General features: G+C 51.4%; 1 protein-coding gene across 1 annotated transcript in view; it reads right to left on the reverse strand.

The window, feature by feature from the left end:
* WNK2 (WNK lysine deficient protein kinase 2) overlaps positions 1–23,651 on the reverse strand; it is a 155,903-nt gene that overhangs the window by 97,431 nt on the left and 34,821 nt on the right. The window contains exons 3-7 of the mRNA XM_060015032.1: positions 16,417–16,589; positions 15,963–16,183; positions 12,360–12,517; positions 9,450–9,538; positions 7,230–7,449 (exon numbers count right to left, since the gene is read on the reverse strand). Of these exons, the coding sequence (XP_059871015.1) occupies positions 7,230–7,449; positions 9,450–9,538; positions 12,360–12,517; positions 15,963–16,183; positions 16,417–16,589 (861 nt within the window). The remainder of the gene's footprint in view (positions 1–7,229; positions 7,450–9,449; positions 9,539–12,359; positions 12,518–15,962; positions 16,184–16,416; positions 16,590–23,651) is intronic.

Consider the following 23,651-nt stretch of genomic DNA (forward strand, 5'->3'; position numbering starts at 1 on the left):
TGAGGGAGAAGGGAAGAACCTCATCTGCCTCTGGCAGGGCCAAAACTCAGAGTGGCCCCTCACTGGCTGGGCTGCAGGGCTTTCATGGAGCCCCTTTCTCAGGCTGGCCGAGGGCGGGAAAGAGGTCCTGGCTGCCTCTGTGTGCTCAGGGACAGGGACAAGTAGCCTCAACCAGTCCTCAGTGCTGTCCTGGACATTCTCTGAGAAGTCACAGAGGCTGGGGGAAGGAGGCACATTTAGTAACAAGAGACCAGAAAGGTGTGTACCCATGCCTAGCAAAATTCTGAACCCAATTTTCCCAACGGAGCATTTGAGAGCGTTTGTAAATGAATCAAGGATCTCCAGGAAACAGCAGAGTGCTCTCTGAGAATATTTATGGCAAAACCACAAAACGGCGGAAGCCAGGCTCCTCGCCGTCACTGTGGGATTCCCCATGTGAAACCGGAGAAAACCAGAGAACAAACCTTGGGGCGCTGGCATCATGTGAACTCACGGTTTTCAAAGTACAACACACATAAATACGCCAGATGTAGATGTGAGTGTGTACATTTATGGTGTAGCATGTGCTTCTGAACCGAGTGGGCCCAGGCCAACGACCGGAGCTTGGCCGCTGTGAGAGTGGGTTCAGGCTTGCAGGGAAAGGGCGAGGGGAGCTGGACATCTCACTGTGCCTGAAATCAAGGACATGCTCAGAAAATGACAGACATGCAGGACAACATGGAAGCTAGCACCCAGGGCCTCCCACTGGCTGAATCTGGGGCATTCTGAGCACCAAAATAAACAGTGATGTATGATGGTTTGAAGGACGTGTCTACAAATGCACACAGGAGAAATGAAAGTGATCTGTGGTGGCAGAAGTGATGGGTTTGCTGCCAGAGTGAGGGTACACAAAGGGGGGCCACATACATGCAGTCTCTGTCTCTCTGTCTCTCAATCTATCTCTCAGCCTCTGTCTCTCTGTCTCTCAATCTATCTCTCAGCCTCTGTCTCTCTGTGTGCCTCCCTCTGTCTCTGTCTCTGTCTCTATCTCTCTGTCTCTCCCTCTGTGTCTCTGTCTCTCTCCCTCCTGTGGATCACCTGCTCCCATGAAGCCATGTCATGAGCTGCCCTTTGAATGTCCCACCTGGCTGGGAACTGAGTGTCCCGCCACCAGTCAGGTGAGCAAGCAGACACAAACCCTCGGCCCCAGTCAGCCCTGGCAGACACACTGGCTACACCTCATGAGGGGCCCTAAGCCAGAAGCACCTGCTGAGCTACTCCCGGATACCTGACCTCGGAGACTGCGCAAGACCATAAGTGTGTACAGGCCTGTGTTTGGGGTAATTTGTTGACAGCGATAGGTAACTCACCAATGGAGCATACAACCTACTGAATAAAAGAGAAACTGTGAGTGCACACAGATATAAATAAACGCAAGCCTGGTGAAAATGGAATATTTACGTAGTTTCAAGGTACCTCCCCACAAAATAGTTATTAATTATAACTGCACATGGACACCCCTGGCAGAAACCCTCAACCACGTGATCTCAGGGAGTGTCCTCAGTGGGCTGACCGTGGTGAGCGACCCTGATCTGCGCTCTTGCCATGAAGGCATCACTGGACAACTCGGACCCTGGGTGGGGCTGGGTTGCTCTCCCAGTTCTGACAGCCGAGGTGGCTGTTAGGAAAGTCCCTGTCTGTGGGAAACAGACACGGGTCTGGCCAAAAGAAGTCACCTTGAACAGTTCTGTTCCACATTTGCCACTTTTCTATAAGTTTGTGATTATTTCAAAAGACTCATTTCAGAAGACAACTCCATTTGACAGAATGAACTGTGCTGAAATCCTGCAGACATCCACCCTGAGGCCCCCGCCAGGCTCAGACCAGGATGGGGAGGTGTGAGCAGGGCTGGGCACGTGGCCAGGACTTGCTGAAGAGGCTGAGCCAGGGTTCAGCACCCACCCTCAGTGCCACCCCCACGTGGCTGACCTGACCAGAGGCCGCTGGAAAGAAAGCATCCCACAGACACGCTTGCCTGCCATTTCTATTTTCTGCCCATGACCCATTTTCCCTTCCATCTCCATTTTCACAGTCACCCCCCAGTGATCCTCTCCAAGGTGTTTCTTCTATTTTTTCCCAAACAGCAGAGAATTTGGCCACACTGGAACATCCTATTATCTGGAGGCTGTGTAGGAGAAGGGCTGGTACCACAAACACGAGAATCCCTGGGCTAGGCTACAAGTTCCCTCCCCTCCCACCCTGGGGGTCTACACGAGGGGTCACTTCCAGATCAGAGCCAGCCCAGGTCCCCAAAGAGTCCACCCTTCTCTGAGCCCTGGGGGCATCTTTGTTCTGATCCACATTCACACAGGCCTCCCCACTGCATCCCCCACCCACCACCGGCACCCTCCCCACGCCCCCTGCTGGGGGGAGATGGTAGAGGGAGAAGAGAAAGCTATCCCATCGGCCTGCCTCCCACCCCCAGGCAGCCTCAGGAAGGCAGCCTCATCATCTTCACCACTCAACAGTCAATAAGCTCAGGTGTTAACAACAGGGCAGCCCAGACCAGGTGCCAAGTCCTAGAACTGGCAGTGCAGTGACACCCCTATGCTTTCAAAGCACTTCCTTTGTAAGATTACCATCTGTTTATGATAACCAACACTGGTGTTTCATTCGTAGTCATCTCCTCTTCAAATTACTTTAAGTTTTGAAGAAGTGTGTGTGTTGAGTTAAAGCTATCAGCAAGTGAACACCCAGCTGAGCAACCTGGGAGTTGTGAGCTCTGAAACTCTGCCCAGCTGGGGCTTCCTCGGGGTCCTAACACCTGGCCCAGGGACAGCCCAGGAGAGGCCCAGGCAGCTGCCATCAGGACCCCAGGGAGAAGGAGAGCCCCAGACCCCAGGGTTGGCTCTGGTATTTACGGATGGGTGGGAAGGGGAGGGGAGTAGAGGGAAAGTTAGACCCTGGCCAACGGCTGCAGGACCAGCACTGACCTGCAAGGACCAGCCAGGAGCCAGGTCTCGCCAGGGTTCAGGAGCAGCAGCCAGTAACAACCGGGGCACTCACACAGGTGGAAGACCCCGCTGTGTGAGTGCGGCCACTTTCATCACAGGCACTCCAGGGCTCTGGGCTCATTCTGTTTCTTAAGCAGAGTGTTGGGTATGTGTTGTTTTTCTATTATTCCTTAACTGAACACAGTGGTGCACCTTCTGCAAGGATGGCATACAGCACAGAGGACGTTCCCCACAAGAAGGCGCTTTTAAAGGAGACAGAGGAAAGGGAAGGGGGAGGCGCCAGGCCCAGGGCCTGCACTGGGAGCTCTTGGAGACACCTCCCACCCATGAGTCCAGTCAGGTGCCAGGGACTTGGTGAGGACCAGGCCGTGGCTACAGGCACAGGCATGTACGCAAGGACCTGGGGGCTGGGCAGCATCTGTGCTGCGGCCAGGGGCCAAGGTATTTTCTATGTCGAGGCAGAGAAGGGATGAGTCCTCTCAGGAGGGCGGGCAGGTCCTGGGAAGGGGCCCAGGCCACGTTTGGGTACCACTGTCATATAACCGAAGAGTGTCTGGAACAGAACCGAGAACACAGCTGGAGCTGGAGGAGGTACCTGGTCCAGCTGAGACGCAGATGGCACAGGCTGTCTGGGTCCCAGGCGCCTCCAGAACAGGTCACCACGTGGAAACTGTGTGCCCTGTCATTCTCACGCCATCGCTATGCAATGCTCATGGGGGAACGAGAACACTGCTCTCCACCTGTGCTTCCTGAGGTGCCTGCACCTCGACAGACACACCCCCTCAAGGCTGTCCAGGGACCCACCTCATCTCCATGCAGGCCTAGCCAACCCCCCCGAGGCCTCCCTCTGCTCCTCCTGCCCCCGGGACACCTGGAGCTGCTAGCCAGGTACCCCCAGTCCCCGCGGTCCCTCCAGGACACTTTCCATATGCAACCCACCTTCCTAAACCTCAGCTCACAGGATACCAGCCTGCACACCACCTTGATCGTTACTTATGTTTGTGCTTTAAACTTCAGCAGAAAGCATGGAGAGACCACAGTGTCGCGGTATGGAAAAACAGAGATCCTGAATTATAGGACTGATGGGCTGGTAATTCTCTTTTTTTTTCTTTTCTAATTTTTTAATGTGGAATCTAAAAAAATAATACAAATGAATCTATATACAAAACAGAAATAGACTCACAGACATAGGTTACCAAAGGGGAAAGGGAGGGGAAGGGACAAATTAGGACGATGGGATTAACAGATACAAACTACTATACTAAAATAGATAAGCTGGTAATCATCTTAATGCAACTCTCAACAAATATGTAGCAGTTCAACAGTGCGCACTATGCAAGGTCATAGAAAGATCCTCCCAGAAGCACAGAGCTAAATGATACTGTTAAATCCGATTACAGCAGAGGTGTCTGTTTCTAGGCCCAGGAATGTGACCAGCAGCTGAGAAGGAGTCCTGACACGGGCTCCATGCCATTAGCAGGGCGTCACACCTACCACACATGCCATCAGGGGCACAGGCTGCTGTTCAGTGGAAGGCAGGGTCCTGACTGGCCATGCACCTCCCACTCCTGTCCTGCCCTAACTTGCTGCAACTACCTAAACCAAGTTCCATGGACCCCTCACCTGACACATGCCCAGTCCCCTGAATTCTCCTTGGTCCGTGGCTCCCACACCTTACATGGCATGGCCAGCCTCAATTTCCTTATCTGAGCAGAGCCTCACTGAGCAGTGGTCAGCACAGCCTGGCCCCGCAGATACGCCCCCCACAGGAGCCTGTGCAGGCAGCCTCCCCTCCACGTCTTGTAGCCCACCTTCCAGGGCCATGCTGGGGTCTTTCCCTATCAAATTACCAGTGGCATTTCCCACAGAACTAGAACAACATAATTTAAAAAATTTTATGTAACCACGAAAGACCCCGAATAGCCAAAATAATCTTGAGAAAGGAGAACAGAGCGGGAGGAATCATGCTCCCTGACTTCAGACTATACTACAAAGCCACAGTAATCAAAACAGTATGGTACTGGCACAAAAACAGACGCATAGATCAATGGAACTGGAAAGAAAGCCCAGAAATAGACCCATACACTTATGGTCAATTAATCTACCACAAAGGAGGCAAGTATATACATTTGAGAAAAGACAGTTTCTTCAATAATTGGTGCTGGGAAAACTGGACAGCTACATGTAAAAGAATGAAATTAGAACATTCTCTAACATCATATACAAAAATAAACTCAAAATGGACTAAAGACCTCAATGCAAGATTAGATATTATCAAACTCCTAGAGGAAAACATAGGCAGAACACACTTTGACATAAATCGCGGCAATATTTTTTTGGATTTGTCTCCTAGAGTAATGGAAATAAAAGCAAAAATAAACAAATGGAACCTAATTAAACTTAAAAGCTTCTGCACAGTGACGGAAACTATAAACAAAACAACAAGACAACCTACAGAATGTGAGAAAATATTTGCAAATGATGCAACCAAAAAGGGATTAACTTCCCAAATATACAAACAGCTCATATAGCTCAATACCAAAAAAAACAAACAACCCAATCAAAAAAATGGGCAGAAGACCTAAGCAGACATTTCTCCAAAGAAGACATACAGATGGCCAACAGGTACATGAAAAGATGTCCAACATGGCTAATTATTTGAGAAATGCAAACCAAAACTACAATGAGGTATGACCTCACACTTGTCAGAATGGCAATCATCAAAAAGTCTACAAATAATAAATGTTGGCAAGGGTGTGGAGAAAAGGGAACCCTCCTACACTGTTGGGGGGAATGTAAATTGGTGCAGCCACTGTGGAGAACAGTATGGAGGTTCCTTAAAAAACAGAGTTACCATATGATCCAGCAATCCCACTTCTAGGCATTACCCAGAAAAGACAAAAGCTCTATTTCAAAAAAAAAAAACACATGCACCCTAATGTTCATAGCAGCACTATTTACAACAGGCCAAGGCATGGAAACAACCTAAATGTCCACTGACAATTGAATGGATAAAAACGATGTGATACTGTATATACATAAAGGAATATTACTTAAATAAAATAAAGGAATATTAGCCATAAAAAAGAATGAAATGATGTCATTTGCAGCAACCTGGTTGGACCTAGAGATTATCACACTAAGTGAAGTAAAGTCAGAGAAAGACAAATATCATACAATATCACTTATATGTGAGATCTTAAAAAATGATACAAATGAACTATTCACAAAACAAAAATAGACTCACAGACATAGAAAACAAACTTATGGTACCAAAGAGGAAAGAGTTGGGAGGAGGATAAATTAGGAGTTTGGGATTAACAGATACACACTACTATATATAAAATAGATAAACAATAGGACCTACTGTATAGCACAGGGAACTATATTCAATATACTGTAATAACCTATATTAGAAAAGAACCTAAAACACACACACACACACACACCTATACATGTATATACACATATACATAACTGAATCACTTTGCTGTACACCTGAACACTGTAAATCAACCATACCTCAATTTGTAAAAATATATTTTATTGTATTAATTTAAAAAAAAACCTACTGGGGTCCAGGGAATCCACTTGTAAAGACTCCATCAGCCATACCCTTGTGACTTACTACATTTTTGATAGATGTGCTATTTTCAGTGACACATTTATTTTAAAAAAGAGAAAAAAAGGGCATGCATTTCTGTGGTTATGACAGGCACAGCCAAGCACTTACTCTCCTGCAACAAGCATGCATATTTTCACTCTTGCTCAGATTTTCCAGTCAAAACCAGTGTCTTATTTCTCACGGATACTTCTTTCCCTCTGTGATACAAAACATCTCTATTCTCCTGCTCTCACCAGGCCCTCCAGACCACAATCCTCCACAGAAACAAAGTGAAATAAAGATCAAACCCAAAGGCCCACACCTGCACAAAGTTAGCAAGAATCTGGTCCAAACAGGGCTCTTCCTGCTATGCTAAAGTCCCCAGGGATCTCTCCGACCAGTCCGCGATATCCTTTCACGGCACCATTTCCAAGGTGATGTCCTACATCTGTGCAGCAGGGTGATTCAGACCTACGTCCTTCACAGCTGCACTCGACCAACAGGGATCCTTGTTCCCAGAACCGCCCACCCACTGCAGGACCACACTCCCTTTCTGACTTCATTCTAATCTTTGGAAACCACACGCTTTCAAGGAACGCACCCAGATTTGCCAAGGAACGAGCACACATTACCATTTCCTGCGCCACGTCATCCGGCGTCTCCCTCTCCAGGTCAAAGGTGAATTCTATGGCCCCATTGTCCTTGGGCTTGCCCTTCAGTTTCTTGGGGTCCTCAACCCAGAGCCGCAGGGCGATTGTGGACTTCCTGCCATGGTCCTCCTCGGCCAGCTCCACCCTCACACCTGTGTCCTCCGCGAAGAAGGCGTGGCTGAGCAGGTCCTTGATCTCGTACCTGGGGAGGGGATGGCTGTCAGGCAGGACAAAGGCACACTTGCTGAGGGGGTCCTGGACATGGGGTGCAGGGGCCACGACCAGCCCAGCTCCCTCTAGAAAGTCTTCTGACTGTACTACCCACTGGGCAGTATCTGCCCTAGAGGGCAGCACAAAACAGTACATCGCCATTCCTTAACTCCCAGGGGAAGAGAAAAAACCTACTACTGAAGACATCTAACTGCATAATACGTAAGCCTTCTTTTTTTCTCTCATTATAAAAATTAAACATCCCCACTTTTAAGAGACTTGGGTAATTCAGAAAAGAATGTTTGAATCAGGCTCTGCACTGTGTAGTCAAAGCCTGCTGAGGTGCCAGGGAGCTCTCAGTTGTCACAGGATACCTGGCTCCAGGTAAAACTGAACTGGACCCAGAAGAGGCAGGCCCCCACCTCCCCAGCTCACCACCCGAGGGACCCTGGCCTCAAGGAAGCAGGGACATTTTCAGCGGCTCCTCAGCACGGTAATGGGGGGTGGGTGTTGCCATGCTAACCACTCTGCCGCCCAAATCCACATCCCTAAATGCTCGTCTAGTTCCCGTCTCTGGCACAAACAGATCCCTGTTTTGCCCTGGGACCGGCTTCCTCCCAGCATCCTGTCTGTGGTCACCGTGGCCTTCGAGTTCCAGTGGCCCATCCCTGATTGCTGCTGAAGACAACACATCCCACACGCAGCCCAGACAGCCACCATGAATGAAAGGGGGAGAGTAGGGTGAGCAACCCTCAGGGAGGGTGACAAATGCCTGTGGGGACCCTGGGGAAGGTCAGGAGTTAGGGCCCCTGGGGGTGCAGAGGTCACAGCCCTGGGGGCTCTGTCTGTCCTGGTTTGGGAGGTGGTCTCTGTACTTTCCTGATGTGATATACTTTTCACAGTCGTTTAGTATTTTTGTTTAAAAAACAAAACACGATAACCTGCAGGGGGCAAGAGAGAAGGCCTGGGGATCAGGACAGGGCCCCAACATGAGAGATGACAGAAAAGGACAGTGATCAACGGTAGGCACAGAATTGGGGGAGAGGGCATGAGCTGGGTGTGCAGGGGCAGGCAGGGCACATGAGGAAGTGAGGAAGAGGTATGTGGGGAGAGGAGGAGGAGGAATGGGGAGGGTGGCGAATGGGCAGGAGAAGAAGGGCAGGGGGGAGAAGGAAGAGAGAGGGAGGAGGGAGGGAGATGGGAGAAAGGAGGAGATAGGGAAAGAAGGGCCAGAAGAGAGGAAGGAAGGAGAGAAAAGGGAGGGATGGAGGGATGCGGAAGGAGGGAGGGAAGGAAGGAAGGAAGGTAGGACGGAGTGGGGAAGAGAGAGAGGAGGGAGGGAAGAAAGGAAGGAGAGAGAGAGGGAGGAAGGAAGGATTGGGGAGGAGAGAAGAGGGAGGAAGGGGGGAGGGAGGGAAAAAGGGAAAGAGGGAGGAGGGATGGGGGAGGGAGGAAGGAAGGAGGAAGGCTCCGAACACACACCTAGCATCCTGGCTGACCAGCTGAGGAAGGAAGGGCCCTGACCTGAGGTGGGAGCTGGTCTGCGGGGCATCTCAAGGGCTCTGACTTGAATGTGGGACTTTGAGATGGGTCAGACAAACAGGTGCATGAAAGACGCAGCCTGGAGCTGAGAGAGAGGGGAGCCTGGCATGGGGGTGTCCTCCAGGCTGGGGGGATGGATAGACTTGCTGGGGACAACACAGAAGAAAAGCAACAAGGGAAGAATGAGGCCCCAGTAGCGCCCACACTCCAGGCTGGGTGGGCAAGAAGCAGCCAGCCAAGGGGTTGGGGGCTCTAGGACAGTCCCCAAAGCCAGGGAGCATGTTCCAGGCAGCAGAGCTCAGGCAGGGACTGCCCACCAACCGCCCAGCAGGCCTCTTGGGACCCGGTATGCCTGTGGCCTAAAGTGGCCTATCTCCAACGCTCTTCTTCTCTTGGGAAGCGATTTCAGCCAGAGCCACAGCCCAGATCCAGTGCTGCCTGGGAACTCACCTTTCCTCCTTGTTTTTGCAGATACACTCCCCAATAATCTCCTTGATTTCAGGATCATGCACTTTCTCAAAGCTGGCCGGCTTGATGCCCTGAAGATGACATGAGCAGAGTCACCTAATACCAAATTGGGGTCTGTTTCTTGCGCACCTCACACTCACCCCAGCAGAAGAGAAGGCAGGAAGTGCATAAGCCTTGTTTGGGGTTGGGGTTGGGGTCGGGGGGGCTGTTTCAGTCTAAGTCCCCACTGAAGGGCTGTCGGGAGTAGTGAGGTCTGGGGAAGAGAAAGATTCAGGGGACACTCAGAGCAGACATCAACGATGCTCACTCTGCCCAACCCAGCTCCCCACAAGGGAGCACGTGCACTCTTACTGCACAGCAGAGGGGGCGGGAGAGGCGCACCTGCCCAAGGCCACCCACCAGCCAGCCAGGGCCTCCCATGCCAGCTGCCCAGAGGGTCTTGGAGGCTGGACAAGGAACCCTAAAGAGCTGGCCTTTCTCACCACAGCCCCCTGGAGGGTGCAGAGGTCACTATGTGGTCGCCGTGGCTGGCCCCACTGTGGTCACCAGTGGGGCTGACTTCCAAGGCCTGGTGGCTTGAGGGGGCTGCAAGCAAGCATCTGTGCCACGGAATTCCACAGCCAGCAGCCACATCAGATGCCTTTCAGGCAGCGGGAGCAGGAGGTGACCGAGCATTCATGCTGACCGGAGACCCAGCGGGTGCTAGGGGTGTGCAGCCAGAGGCACGGGGGCAGCAGAGTGTCAATCCCCGGAGACCCAGCGGGTGCTAGGGGTGTGCAGCCAGAGGCATGGGGGCAGCAGCGTGTCAATCCCACAAGCAGACAGGATTCCGGGAGAAACAGGGGCTGGACTGCCGGGCTTATCTGCAATCTGTTCAGGATGGGGTTTGTGGGGAGGGGATCCTGGTTTTTAAACATTTTGAACACAGTGAGGGCTCAACCGTCATGTTCTTCCTCCTTCAAAACGACTTTGCCTTCAAAGGTCTTGTCCTGGCTTGTTTTTTTGTTTTTTTAAAGCATACGTTTTCCCACAGAAAGGGATGGGGGAGAGGGGAGGCGCACCCCCAGCCGAGGGGCAGACCTGGGAGTGCAGTATCCCCAGCAGCTCCCACCACCCGGCTGGGGCCCCATGGTGCCCACCAAGCCCCTGCCCACGACCCCTAGCCATAACCAATGGGGGTCAGGTTATGCCTGACACGCAGGGGAGTCTGTGCAGCAACAGACACAGCACGCTGGGTTTCAGAAGCAGATAAGGGGTCCCCCTAAGATAAGAACCCCGTGCCACACCACTGAAGCCAACAGAAAAAGTTTACCTATGCCAGAAAGAAAGGCCACAGTCCTACGGGGGTGGGGGCAGGTGGTCTGAGAAAGTATAAATACAGGTAAGTGTGTACGTACACTGTCATTTAAATCTCTGGAGAGCTGAGGCCCCCAAAGCGGGTGAAGAATGTGCCAGAAGAACAAGTGGCTGTTTTGAAGGGCTCGCGTCTCTGGGCTCCGAAGCACAGAGTTGGGGCAGCTGAGAACTATGGGCACCAAGACCCCAGGAGACCCCCAAGGACAGGAGCAGATGCTGGCGGCTGGACCAGTGTGTGGGCGTAGCGTGAGGGCCCAGAGGACCCAGAGCACACGGGTGTTATTGCAAACAGAGGAAACACCAAGGATCAGGGGATGCACCTTTCATCTGATTTCCTCAAGGAGGCAAGGTGGGGCCGAGCCTAGCTTTACCCAAACCAACGTGGGTCCACGTAGGAGCCACGGGACCCTGACTAGTGTCCTGTCTCCCAGGGCCTAAATGGGAGGCAGCAGGGCTGGTGGAAGAACCAGAGTGGCCGAGGAGCATGTGCCCAGGGGACTCAGTCCCTGTCTCCCAAGCCCAGCAGAAGGACCACCACCCCATCCACATGTGCAACCAGAACCAAGGTCAGCAGCTGCTCCACCTGCACCCTGGGCACCAGCACCCCTTCAAGGCCTGGCAATGCAGCTCTAACCTCCCTTGGGTCCCTCCCCTGTCCTCCTGGAGGACCACTGCCCACAGCCGATGGGACCACCTCTCCGGTCAGCACCACTGGGGAGCTGCACGCCTATCTGTGGGTCTCTGACCCATGCCCACAAGTGCTGCCAACCAAGGATTCTCCCTTCCCACCTTGCACCCTCAGCGGCACACAGGAGGGGCTCAAAGCAAAAAAATGACCAACAGATAACTTAGAATTAAGAACCAAAGGACAGAAGCAAGCTGCAACCTGCGGGAAGGGCTCAAGGTGAGGGCGGGATAAGGGCGGGCACTCTGGAGTGGCGGAACCATGGCTCCTCATGCTTCTGCAGAAGTGAGGAGGCTGCATCGGGGGTGGGGCGAGGCAACCAGCACGCGGGTGGTGGGGCCTTGGGGTCGCAGGTGCAAATGGACAGTGAGTTACCAGGGCCCGGAAAAGCCCCAGCCCCAGCTGCCCTGCCCTGGATGCTCCCCTTGCATGCCCCACCCAGCGGGACAGCCACAGGGAGAAGAACAGGATGCTGTTTTCACAACTGAAACCATCCAGTTAAAGCCTAGGGACATGCCGGAAGATGGGAAAGCCAGCAGCCCCCAGGTGGCACAGAGGAGGGGTTCTATGGACAGGCGGCCTGGGCACCTCCTGGAGAGGCCCCTTCGGTGCTCCAGCCCCGCAGCGCTGCGTGAGGCCCCAGTGACAGCCTCCAGGATCCGCCCATGACCCACATTACAACTGCTGCTACTCCACCGCAGCTCAGAGACCTGAGTTACCCACTAAGCCTCTATTTCCCCATCTGTAAAACGGCTTCCTTCCCGTCCTCACACAGCTTCTGCGAGGATTTTACAAAGCACACAGAGCCCAGCGCGGGACGCACAGCCCGTCACAGGGGCCGGTGGACTCACACAGGTGACCTTCCTGTAGATCTGGGCAGCGTTCTGGCACTCTGAGTAGGGGTACTCCGAGGTGGCCATCTCCAGCATACACATCCCGAAGGCGTAAACATCCACGGACTCGTCGTAATGCTCCTCGTACATCTCTGGCGCCATGAACTCGGGGGTACCTGCGCCCAGGAGCAAAAGATGCAGGGTCAGTGGTCACTGAGCCCAGGAGACCCTTGGGCCTCTCAGAGCCCCACGCCTCCTCCCCCATCCACAAGCCAGGGCTGGCCCTGCCCCCATGCTCCTTGTCATTGGTCCTGGAATGCAGGATTCAAACAGGATTCTGCTTTACTGACAGAAGTTCCCCAAACTTCCCCCTGGACCCTCCTGATTCCAGGTTGGATCAGTTCACAGCGCCATCCCCTGACCACAGAGCTGGGAGACCATGACTTCCCAGGAGACAGGGTTTGTGCCAGAAACGGCAGAGGTGCCTCTTTGAGGAGGCAGAAGCCTGAGCACACCCGTCCCGGCCACAGGCCCAGATAACCCCAAGCAGACGGAAACGTGTGGCCACCACAGAGCTCCTTAAACTGCAAAACCCCAGAAAGCCTCCCATGTCCCTAGACAAGCAGAGCACCCAGCAGCCCAGACGGTGACCATCTTCGCTGAGGATGGCTGCCTGGGGACAGCTGGGCAGGCACCATTCACCTGGCAGGTACCAGCTAGGTGTTATGGTGAGAACTGCCCATCCATTCTAAGCACAAGAGACTTTTAAAATAACGCCTACTCTGAATTTTTAAGGCCATGAGAGACTCACATAGGCTGAGTCAAATAAGCCATATATACGACTGCACATGCAGGCTGACCATCCCATATAAAACGATACGCACAGACCAAAATGACTCATCTAGGAGGTGGGGTTATGGCTGCTTTTTCCTTTAGTTACACTAGTCTGGTGTTTTTAATTTTCCTGTAACAAACGTTTGCTTTAAAAAATCACAAACTCCTTTTATTAAAATAGGTCCAGTTGAGCACCTGTCAAGCTGAATGCAAAGACAAGGGGCCATCAATTTCAATAAGGCTGCTTTTAATTTTCACTTCTCCATCTTTGTGGACTTTGGAAGATTCTCAAAATGTTCCAGTTTTCTTGAAAAGCAGATGCAAAGCAGCACAAACTATTGGGTTAAAAAGCATGGGGGGTTGTGGGGGGGGCCTGGGATGCAGAGAGATTAAGGGTGATTTTAATTTTTTCTCCTTTACCTGTAATTTCAAATTTAAGATGTACGATATGTTTAGTAAAAAAAATTAACAGTTTGGGTAAAAAAAATGGGAAAAACAAGAATCTATGTTATGATTTACATACACGCATAAAGAATTCCGGAAGATTCCATCAGAAATAACGATGAGTAGGGAGAAAACAGGAGTTCAAGGGACCTTGCACAAGGAATTTTTCATCCTTTTGGGCTTTTGAACCATATGACTGTACTGAAAATTTTTTGCACTTGGCTATATCCATCTATAGGGGAAGAGGGAGAAAGGAGCCTCAGGGCTGCTGGCAAGAAGCTGGGAGCTGAGCTGGCCTGGGGGGACCCCACTCACCTGGTCAGGACTCCCACTCACCCAGCTCAGTCTCTTCTGAGACCCTTGGGAACCAGGAATGCTGCTTTACAAGAAATACCCCAAGGCCCCCAGATGTCCTGGCTTTGGGGGGGTGGGTAGGGTGGGCAGTGGGTGTGTGTGGGCCCAGCTCCAATCTGGGATGGTGGGGGATGCCAATTCTGCACATGCGCTTGGGCCACAGACACTGAACCTTTTTCTCTTTCCTTACAATGTAGCCATTTAAATTTAAATGTTAAGAAGAGAGACACCTGTCTCTCCAGGGACCTCTGGGCACACCTCCTCAGCCCCATGGCCCTGCATCCCCCACGTCCCAGCCTCCATGGCTGTGAACACCTGCAGGAAGGACTGCGCCCACTTCACCTCCACCTACTCGGGACCCAGCACAAACGCAGTGAGAGCACACCATGACAGCATCAGATCCAAGTGGCCCTCAGGGACAAACCCCACAAGGGTCACAGACAGCATCTGGGAGGCTGCCACCCAGATGTCTCAAGTGGGCTACGTCTTATCTGCACAAAACCTCTCTGACGGCTGCACCCAGAATGGGTCCACAGCATCGACCACCCCTCAGGTACCCTGGACACAGCATGGAGGGGAAAGCGTCATCCTGGGGGATCCCCCACCTGACCACAGACGCCCCCCACACTCAGCTGAGGCCCCTTGCTGAGGCCAGGGCCTTGCTGTCCAGGGCCTGTTTAGATGCGTTAATCAGCCCCCACTTACAATGAGTGTGGAGTCTCGTGGGCTCCGGCTGAGCAAGAGGTGGGGTGATCAGGGAGCCCCATGAAATCAGGCACCCTTTGTGGGGCTCACTGTGCCTCCTGGAAACACCCAGGCTTCATCTCACCCCAACAACTGGAAAGTCCATTTCCAAGAGGGAAAAGAGGCACCGAGGAAACCCCCACTTCCAAGGCCAAATCTGCAAAACCCGCCTGGAAACCTCCAGCAGTTCACAGGCCTGGGGGTGTGCCCCACAGCCAGACCCTCACCTGCTCCACTTATTTCACAGATAGGGAACTGAGGCCTGTGTCAACCCTTGCCCTACCACTCAGCTTCCCTGTTCAGCCGGAGGCCCCATGTCCACAGGGCACCCCCTGTGGCCACCCTGCCCCAGATGCCACATTCCAAACCCACTACCCTGCCAGAGAAGTTTCCAAGTTCCCACCAGTTTCATTTTCCACAAACAGGTCAAGTTCTGTCTCCAACCATAGAGCAAAACCATGAACTCGCAAAGCCCTGAGTCACCCTCTCATTCTGCTTATGTGGGAAGAAGCCCTCGCATCACGGCACGCAGGAGAGCCTCTCCCAATCCCACCTGATCCAAGCTTCCAGAGCCACATCCTGGAGCCACTTGACCCTGCAGCACACTGGCATTTTCCAGACATCTTGAACCCCGTGAATGGCTGCCCCACAGTCCCTCCAAGCACTCTCTTTGCAAAGCCTGGAGGGGCTCCCACCGGGCCTGGCGGACACATAGTGCCCACTGTGTATCAGGACCACACCAGGACCCCACACGGGGCTGGCACGAGCTGCAGACCATCTCCTCATGGCAGCTACAGCCACAGAGCGGCTTCTCAGAGGAGGACAAGAAATGCAGAGGCAGGAACGGCCAGCAAACCGCCATCCACATGGAATCCCTCAGCCCCCATGCCCCACACGCTCAGTCCGTGCCCCAAAGTACCCCAAGGGCTCCTTTCTGTGGGCCTCAGGGCCTGGGGCACCCTACCCACCCCTCAGCCCACTGAAGCCAGCTCCAGCCTCACTGACCACAAAGTCCCCACATCCCTCTGTCCTCCGGACCTCCTTCCCACTCCCAAGTACCCACAGTGCTAACAGCCCCTTGGTGCCAGTCAGCCTCACCACCCAAGGGACAGAGCCAAGGGACTCACAGGGCATCCAGGGCGGCAGCCCGGCAGAGGGGCACAGGAAGGGAGCAGAACTAGCGCACCCCACTCTTGCAGGACGGTGACCCCGAGGGGCGGGGAGGTGCCCTGGAGACGGGCTTACCTATCACGCTCTTGGCAAAGGATGCTCTCTTGAGGGTGGCCAGGCCCAAGTCGCCAATCTTCACAGACCCTGTGGGTCCGGTGATAAAGATGTTGTCGCACTTGAGGTCCCGATGGATGATGGGGGGCGTCCTGGTGTGCAGGAACAGCAGGCCCTTCAGGATCTGCCGGCACCAGCTGCGCAGGACCTTGGGCTTCATCACCTTGAACCGCTTCAGGTACCTGCGGGTGGGGGTGCGGCTCACCGACGGCTCATGTGGGGAAGGGGCTTCCAATTGCTGGGGGCTGTGTATTTATCACCCAAACAGGGGCACCTCTGAGAGAGGGGTGCTGGCCACACCAGCCGGGACCACCCCAAGCAGATAGGATGCCTGGGGCCTCAGCCATCGCGACCCTTGAGCCCTGGGTCAAGCCCACCCCGAGGCCCCGGCTGGCTGGGCAGGTGGCATGCTCACGTCTTCAGCGTCCCCGAGGTCATCAGTTCAGTCACCAGCACGATGCACCGCTTCCCCCTGGCACTGGACTCCCAGAAGTCATAGAAGCGTACAATGTTGGGGTGCTGCAGGCCCTTCAGCATCTCAGCCTCCTCCTTAAACCGCTGCCTCTCCAGTTTGGTGAGCTTCCGGTCCTAGGAAGAAACACACACAGGCTGAGAGGGACGCCCTGCGCAGCCTCAGGCAGAGGCCTTCCAGGGAGCCAGGGCCAGGAATCTGCCAGGCCACTCGCTCGTCTCCTTCCACATAGAGCACAGCAGATGGAAAGGACTAGACATCTAGGGTCGAGGGAAGTCTGACCCAAGTCCTTCCCCTCTTTATCCACAGAGAGCAGAGCAGGTCTCTGACTTAGAAAGCCGGCACAAGCTGCTCCTGGCTCTCCAACATCTGCAACATAGGACCCTGAAGCCTCATTGACCCTGAATGAGCTCCTCCTTGCTCAAGAAGGGCTGAGGCAACATGGTCTCGGGAACCAGAGACACCTCCAAAACCCACACTGCGATACTCATGACCTTCTCCCCTAAAAACAGCTCTGAAACCTTGCTCCCTCCACACCTACTTACTGAGTATTATTAAAAGAAAGAAGCATCCATTTACTTCTAATTTACACGTAACTTTGAGAATACGTTCACAACCACAGCAGATGACAACCGGAAAATCAGGAGATGCTGACAAGAGACAAGAACAGAGAAGAAGAGCAGAGTTCCAGCCATGCCCGCATCAGTCCCAGAGGACGTGGCAGACACACCTCCTGGGGCCTGGGAACACCTGCACCTTGAGCACTAAGCTGGACCTTAAGTTTAAGTGGGGAACTATAACACCATCATCAAAGTACTAGGAGTCACCTCTGGGGTGTCGCCCGTAAGTGTGCTCCAGCCACATCTTTGGAGGAAGACCACTGACACCCGCAGCACATTCCAATACCGCAAGCACCTTGTCTGTCCCCACCCCATCTGCTCCAGCATTTCCCTGACCCCATCCATCACCAACCCTGCCCCCTGCCTCATCCCACCCCTGCAGCCTAGATCCTGGCCCTTCCCTTCCTAAAACCTTCCAAAGGATTCCCACCTCAGAGCACTCAGAGCTCTGTTGTTTTCAACTTCAGCTCATGGATGAATCTTACCTCTAGGGACCCCAGCATGGCCTTCTCCCCGAGCCTGAGTGTGCACCCCCAGTGTCACCTCCATCACGGCCCAATCAGCCCACAAAGCCCATGCCTTCACCCTCCCACCAGGAGGACTCTCAGAAAGAAACATAAATACAAATGAACACAAAACGTCAAGTTTTGAGGAGTTCTAGGAGAACAGAAATAGATAAATCTGGACAAATGGAGGAAGAAATCAGAGCTGAAAAAAATCACAGGCCAAAACCCCTCGGGTCCTTTGAAAGACCTCAGAGGACATCAAGCCAGGCTCCAACCAATTCAAAGAGAAGAGGAGGGCCCTGGAATCATGACAAGATCAGCTGGTTAAGGAATTCTATCCCAAGTGGCACTGTACCCATTAGGCATCCTCCCTCCCACCAGGCCCACCCCAACAAGCCCTCATCAGACACTCCACGCACAAGTGGAACTGGACAGCATAATCACCAACACAGCAAAGACATACCAAGACTGATCCCAGAAAAACAAATAATTCAGGGACAAAAGTGACTTCAAAATAAAATCTAGTTCATGTCCTCAAAGATCTAAGAGGCTGACACACATAGATAAGAGCAGCTTCTACTTAAAAAGGAACAATCAAGGAAGAGATTTTGCAAATTAAAGCTCCATGTTTTAAGAATAAGATGTTCTGTAATCTAATGAAACACTAAATACAAAAAAGTAACCATTTAACCAAGACAATAACATGGAAACATGTTCTACTCATCAAGAGTGATGCTCTGTTTCAGAAAATAAGTCAAGCCACCAACGTATCCTCAATACGTGTATTTGACATGGGAGTCACATCTAGAATACAGATGGAACTCCCATACCTCAACAATAAAGACATGAACAGCAAGGTCACAAAAGAAGATGCAGAAATGGTCAATAAGCACATGAAAACATGCTCAGCATCATGAATCACCAGGAAAATGCCTATTACAAGCACAAGATACCACTTCACACCCACCAGAAGGGCTAAAATAAAAAGATGGATCATTCCAACCACTGGGCATCTGAGAGCAGCTGATCCCTCTGGGCACACAGCTGTTGGAAGTGCAAGCTGGCACAAGCCTCAGTGAGCCCTTGGCGGGTTCACCCCTGCTCTAGATCCAGCCACTCCCCTCCAAGGTAACCACCCCAAAACAAAGGATTGAGAGCAGCTCCATTCACACTATCTCCCAAACTCCAGAAAAGGCAGAACTCACAGGTGGGGTTGAAACCAGAACAAGGGCTTGCCTCTTTGGTGGGGGAAGATGCAGGAGCTGAGAACCTGGGGGGGTGTGGGGGGCGACGGGAACACTCGACATTGTAACAGAGGACGAGGGTTACACCTTCGCATGCATCTGTCAAAGCTCATCAGCTATGCACTTAAGATCTGTGTTTCATTATGTGTAAGTTATACCTCCATTTCTCAAATGTAAAAAATAAAGTGAAAGCATCTGAAAACCAAATGAGAGAAATAGAAGAAAAACATCAAGAGGCATGAAAGAACCAGCTGGAAGTCCTAAACAACAAGGAACAGGAGTTATACGAGCAGAAAACAGATATCAGCAAGGAGGAAGATAGCAGAATAGCATTTCCCTGAGCTAAAAGAAGAACTATTTAGAATAAAAGCATGTGCCGAGGCCAGGTCAGAGTAAATGAAAAGTGACCCCCCTCCAGTCTCATTCCAGCAAAAGTGAGATTCCCAAAGACTGAGATCAAGTTCTACCTGCTGAGGAACACCCAGACAGGCATCCAGTCTCACCGGCAACACTGGCAACAAACCTGGAATTTGGTGCCGGCTCAAATCTGGAATTCTATCACCAGCCAAAGGGACATCAAACCACCAGGCCCAAAGACTTATTCTCAGACACTCGAGAACCCAAAGGTTACTTCCCAGCACCCTAGGTGAAACAGCTACTGGAAGTGTTTCTGCAAAACACAGAACAACACAGAAAGGAACCTGGTGAAGCCAACTCCACTGGCCCACGACGGACGACTGAACTTGGCTGCACGAGGTGAAGGAAACCAGAAAGGACATGGGGTTGCCCCACTGTGCCACTCCCTGCCCCAACAGATAGCTTTGGGCGATGACATCTCAGTTATATTTCAGTTACTAGACCTTCCAATGGTCTAGTCACTGATTCTAGAGGAAACTCACAGGATTATTTATAGTTATAATAAAAATTGTGTCTGCCAATATTTCAGCATCAACCAACAGCAAAGTTAAAGATTTCATTATATTATAGTTCGGAGCAAAAGGTTCACGTCATAAATAACATAACTAACAAAGCTAACATATGTGCCCTGCATATGCTATAGTTTTCATTTTTAGATGCCAGCTAAACACGATAAATCCAAGACCTGAGTATAACACAAAAGTCAGCTCTTTAATGACAGCACCTCTTGGAGCTGGACTGGGTGTGGAGGTGGGAGGGAGCATACCTTATTTTATGTTCTAAGCCACTGCGCTATTTTTAACTAGGTGACACACCGCTTGATAATTTAAAAGGTCAGTTGGCATGTCCTCAGAGAACTGCCCAGAGCCGCCGCAGTGTGCTGCCCAGCGTCCCCCTCTCAGAGCTGGCCGGGGTCCTTTTCCCTGTTTGTTGATTGCTGGCTGGCCCCATTAGCTCAGTGACTCCATGGAGGCAGGACCACCCCAGCGACTGATGCATCATCACTCTTTATGGGGTGAATTCAGTAATTGAGGTGCTGGGGGCTCAAGTCATGAATCAGGATAGGAAGAGGGCACCTGAGCCCTTTGAGAACCCCAAATCCTGCCAAAGTCAGGCTGCTCTTGAGGTCTGGTGTGGAGTGGTGGGCTCTGGCTGCTCACATAGTACCGCTACGGGACAGTTCACCCCCACCACACAGGGAGGTGAGTTCTCTTAGACCAGCCTCCCTCCCGCCAGGTCCCTGGTGGTGGATAAATTATTGGTAAATTATTTATTGGGTAAAGATGGCGAGAGTCAATCAGATTATAAAGGATAAAAGCATTCTGGGACAATGCTGGCTCTTGTCTCCTATAGGGAAAAGGTCCAGCCAGTCACAGATGGCACCCTCGGAGTGGGGACAGGGAGGACGGGTGGTCAAGGTGCTTAGAGGAAGAAAGCCCCGGGTCCGACAGGCCCTCCCAGGTCACCCAGGGACCAGCTCTGCCACCTCCACCAGTGAGGGCTGAAGCCATTAGACGCAAATGGCCACACCGTCTGCTCGCAGGGGATTCTGCGACCATCTCCTTTCGCCAGGCAAAGCCCAACCAACCCTACGATGAGTAGAGCTGCCCGGCGGCCCTGAGTCCTGCCAGGGAAAGGCAGGATCCACACACACAGTACAGAGACGGGACATGAGTAGCAGGGAGAGAATGCCCAGAACAGCCAAAGTCCTGGGGGTGGCAACCTGGACCTCGCTCCAACCCCATTGGGTCATAAAACAAAAGAAAGCCTCAAGGGTCTTTGTTGAGAACAGTCCCATGTACAGGGAATCACTCCAGGACAGGGGCTCTGGGGACAGAATGGGCCCAAGGGTGGGGGGTCACTGGCCCCGCCTAGTGTCTCTGCACACTCTAGGCCCCGGATTCCATTGGTGGGAAGAGCCTTCCCAAGTTTAGAGGATTTGACCCAGGCTCAACCCGCTGCAGAGCTGGCCCATTCCTCACCACTCTTTCACCATGAAGCAGAGAGAAGGCACAGAGTCTGGGGTCCAGGTAGGTGCACAGGGAGCGGACATGTCAGTGGAGAAGAAGAGGATGCTTGGTCCCCCGAGTCCTGCTTCTGGCGAGGGTCATGTACCTCTCTCAGTCACCAGATGGTCACTGAGGCTCTGGGCATGCAGGAAAGGGCTGTGGACAATCTCGGGGGGAAGGGAGTGGCAGGCAACAGATAAATATACAATTACACTGCACCAAAAAACAGAGGAAAGGGATAGGAGGGTGGGGCAGCTAGGGGCACCCCTGAACCAGAGAACACCCCCATGGCTTGGGGAGAAGGGCAGCCCCCACCTACCTAGGGCACTGGCAGGGTAGGGATCCCAGGAAGAAGCATCCTGTATGAGGGAGCGAGGTCCCAGAAAGAGTGGGCTGACTGTAGTTTACATCAGCACAGGGGCTGGCGGCTGCAGGGACAGCAGGCAGGTGGCTCACTGGGGACGTCCTGACCTCTCAAGAGCTGAGCTCCACCAGGTAAGCAAAGGAGAGCTCTGGACAGAGGGTAATATCTCACGCTTTGGGTTGTGACCTGTTCCCTCTAATATTTAGTGTGGTTTTCTGGAAGATAAAGGTTATTTTATTTTATTTTCTTTTTTTAATTTAACATCTTTATTGGAGTACAATTGCTTGACAATGTTGTGTTAATTCCTGCTGTACAACAAAGTGAATCAGCTATATGTATACATATACCCCCATATCCCCACCCTCCCTATCCCACTCCTCTAGGTGGTCACAAAGCACCAGGCTGATCTCCCTGTGCTATGCAGACGCTTTCCACTAGCTAGCTATTTTAAATTTGGTAGTGTATATAGGTCAATGCTCTTCTCTCACTTCGCTCCAGCTTACCCTTCCCCCTCCCCGTGTCCTCAAGTCCATTCTCTACGTCTACGTCTTTATTCCTGTCCTGCCCCTAGGTTCATCAGAATAAATTTTTTTTTATAATTCCACATATATATGTTAGCATATGGTATTTATTTTTCTCTGACTGACTTACTTCACTCTGTATGACAGACTCTACGTCCAGCCACCTCACGACAAATAATGCAACTCTGTTTCTTTTTATGGCTGAGTAATATTCCATTGTATGTATGTGCCACATCTTCTTTATCCATTCATCATCTGTCGAGGGACACTTAGGTTGCTCTCATGTCCTGGCTATTGCAAATAGTGCTGCAATGAACATTTTGGTACATGACTCTTTTTGAATTACGGTTTTCTCAGGGTATATGCCCAGTAGTGGGATTGCTGGGTCATATGGTAGTTCTGTTTTAGTTTTTTAAGGAACCTCCATACTGTTCTCCATAGTGGCTGTATCAATTTACATTGCCACGAACATGCAAGAGGGTTCCCTTTTCTCCACACCCTCTCCAGCATTTATTGTTTGTACATTTTTTTTTTCGTAGATTTTTTGATGATGGCCATTCTGACCAGTGTGAGGTGACACCTCATTGCGGTTTCGACTTGCACTTCTCTAATGATTAGTGATGTTGAGCATCCTTTCATGTGTCTGTTGGCAATCTGTATATCTTCTTAGGAGAAATGTCTATGTAGGTCTTCTGACTATTTTTGCATTGGGTTGTTTGTTTTTTTGATATTGAGCTGCATGAGCTGTTTGTATATTTTGGAGATTAATCCTTTGTCAGTTGTTTCATTTGCAAATATTTTCTCCCATTCTGAGGGTTGTCTTTTCGTCTTTTTTATGGTTTCCTTTGCTGTGCAAAAGCGTTTACGTTTCATTCAGTCCAATTTGTTTATTTTTGTTTTTATTTCCATTTCTCTAGGAGGTGGGTCAAAAAGGATCTTGCTGTGATTTATGTCAAAGAGGGTTCTTCCTATTATTTCCTCTAGGAGTTTTATAGTGTCTGGCCTTACATTTAGGTCTTTAATCCATTTTGAGTTTATTTTTGTGCATGGTGTTAGGGAGTGTTCTAATTCCATTCTTTTACATGTAGCTGTCCAGTTTTCCCAGCACCACTTATTGAAGAGGCTGTCTTTTCTCCATTGTATATTCTTGCCTCCTTTATCAAAAATAAGGTGACCGTATGTGAGTGGGTTTATCTCTGGGCTTTCTATCCTGTTCCACTGACATATATTCCTGTTTTTGTGCCAGTACCATACTGTCTTGATTATTGTAGCTTTGTATGTAGTCTGAAGTCAGGGAGCCTGATTCCTCCAGCTCTGTTTTTCTTTCTCAAGATTGTTTTGGCTATTCGGGGTCTTTTGTGTTTCCATACAAATTGTGAAATTTTTTGTTCTAGTGCTGTGAAAAATGCCATTGGTAGTTTGATAGGGATTGCATTGAATCTGTAGATTGCTTTGGGTAGTAGAGTCATTTACACAACGTTGATTCTTCCAATCCAA

This window comes from Delphinus delphis, chromosome 6 (assembly GCF_949987515.2).
Source record: "Delphinus delphis chromosome 6, mDelDel1.2, whole genome shotgun sequence".
In the NCBI taxonomy this organism is placed as follows: domain Eukaryota; kingdom Metazoa; phylum Chordata; class Mammalia; order Artiodactyla; family Delphinidae; genus Delphinus; species Delphinus delphis.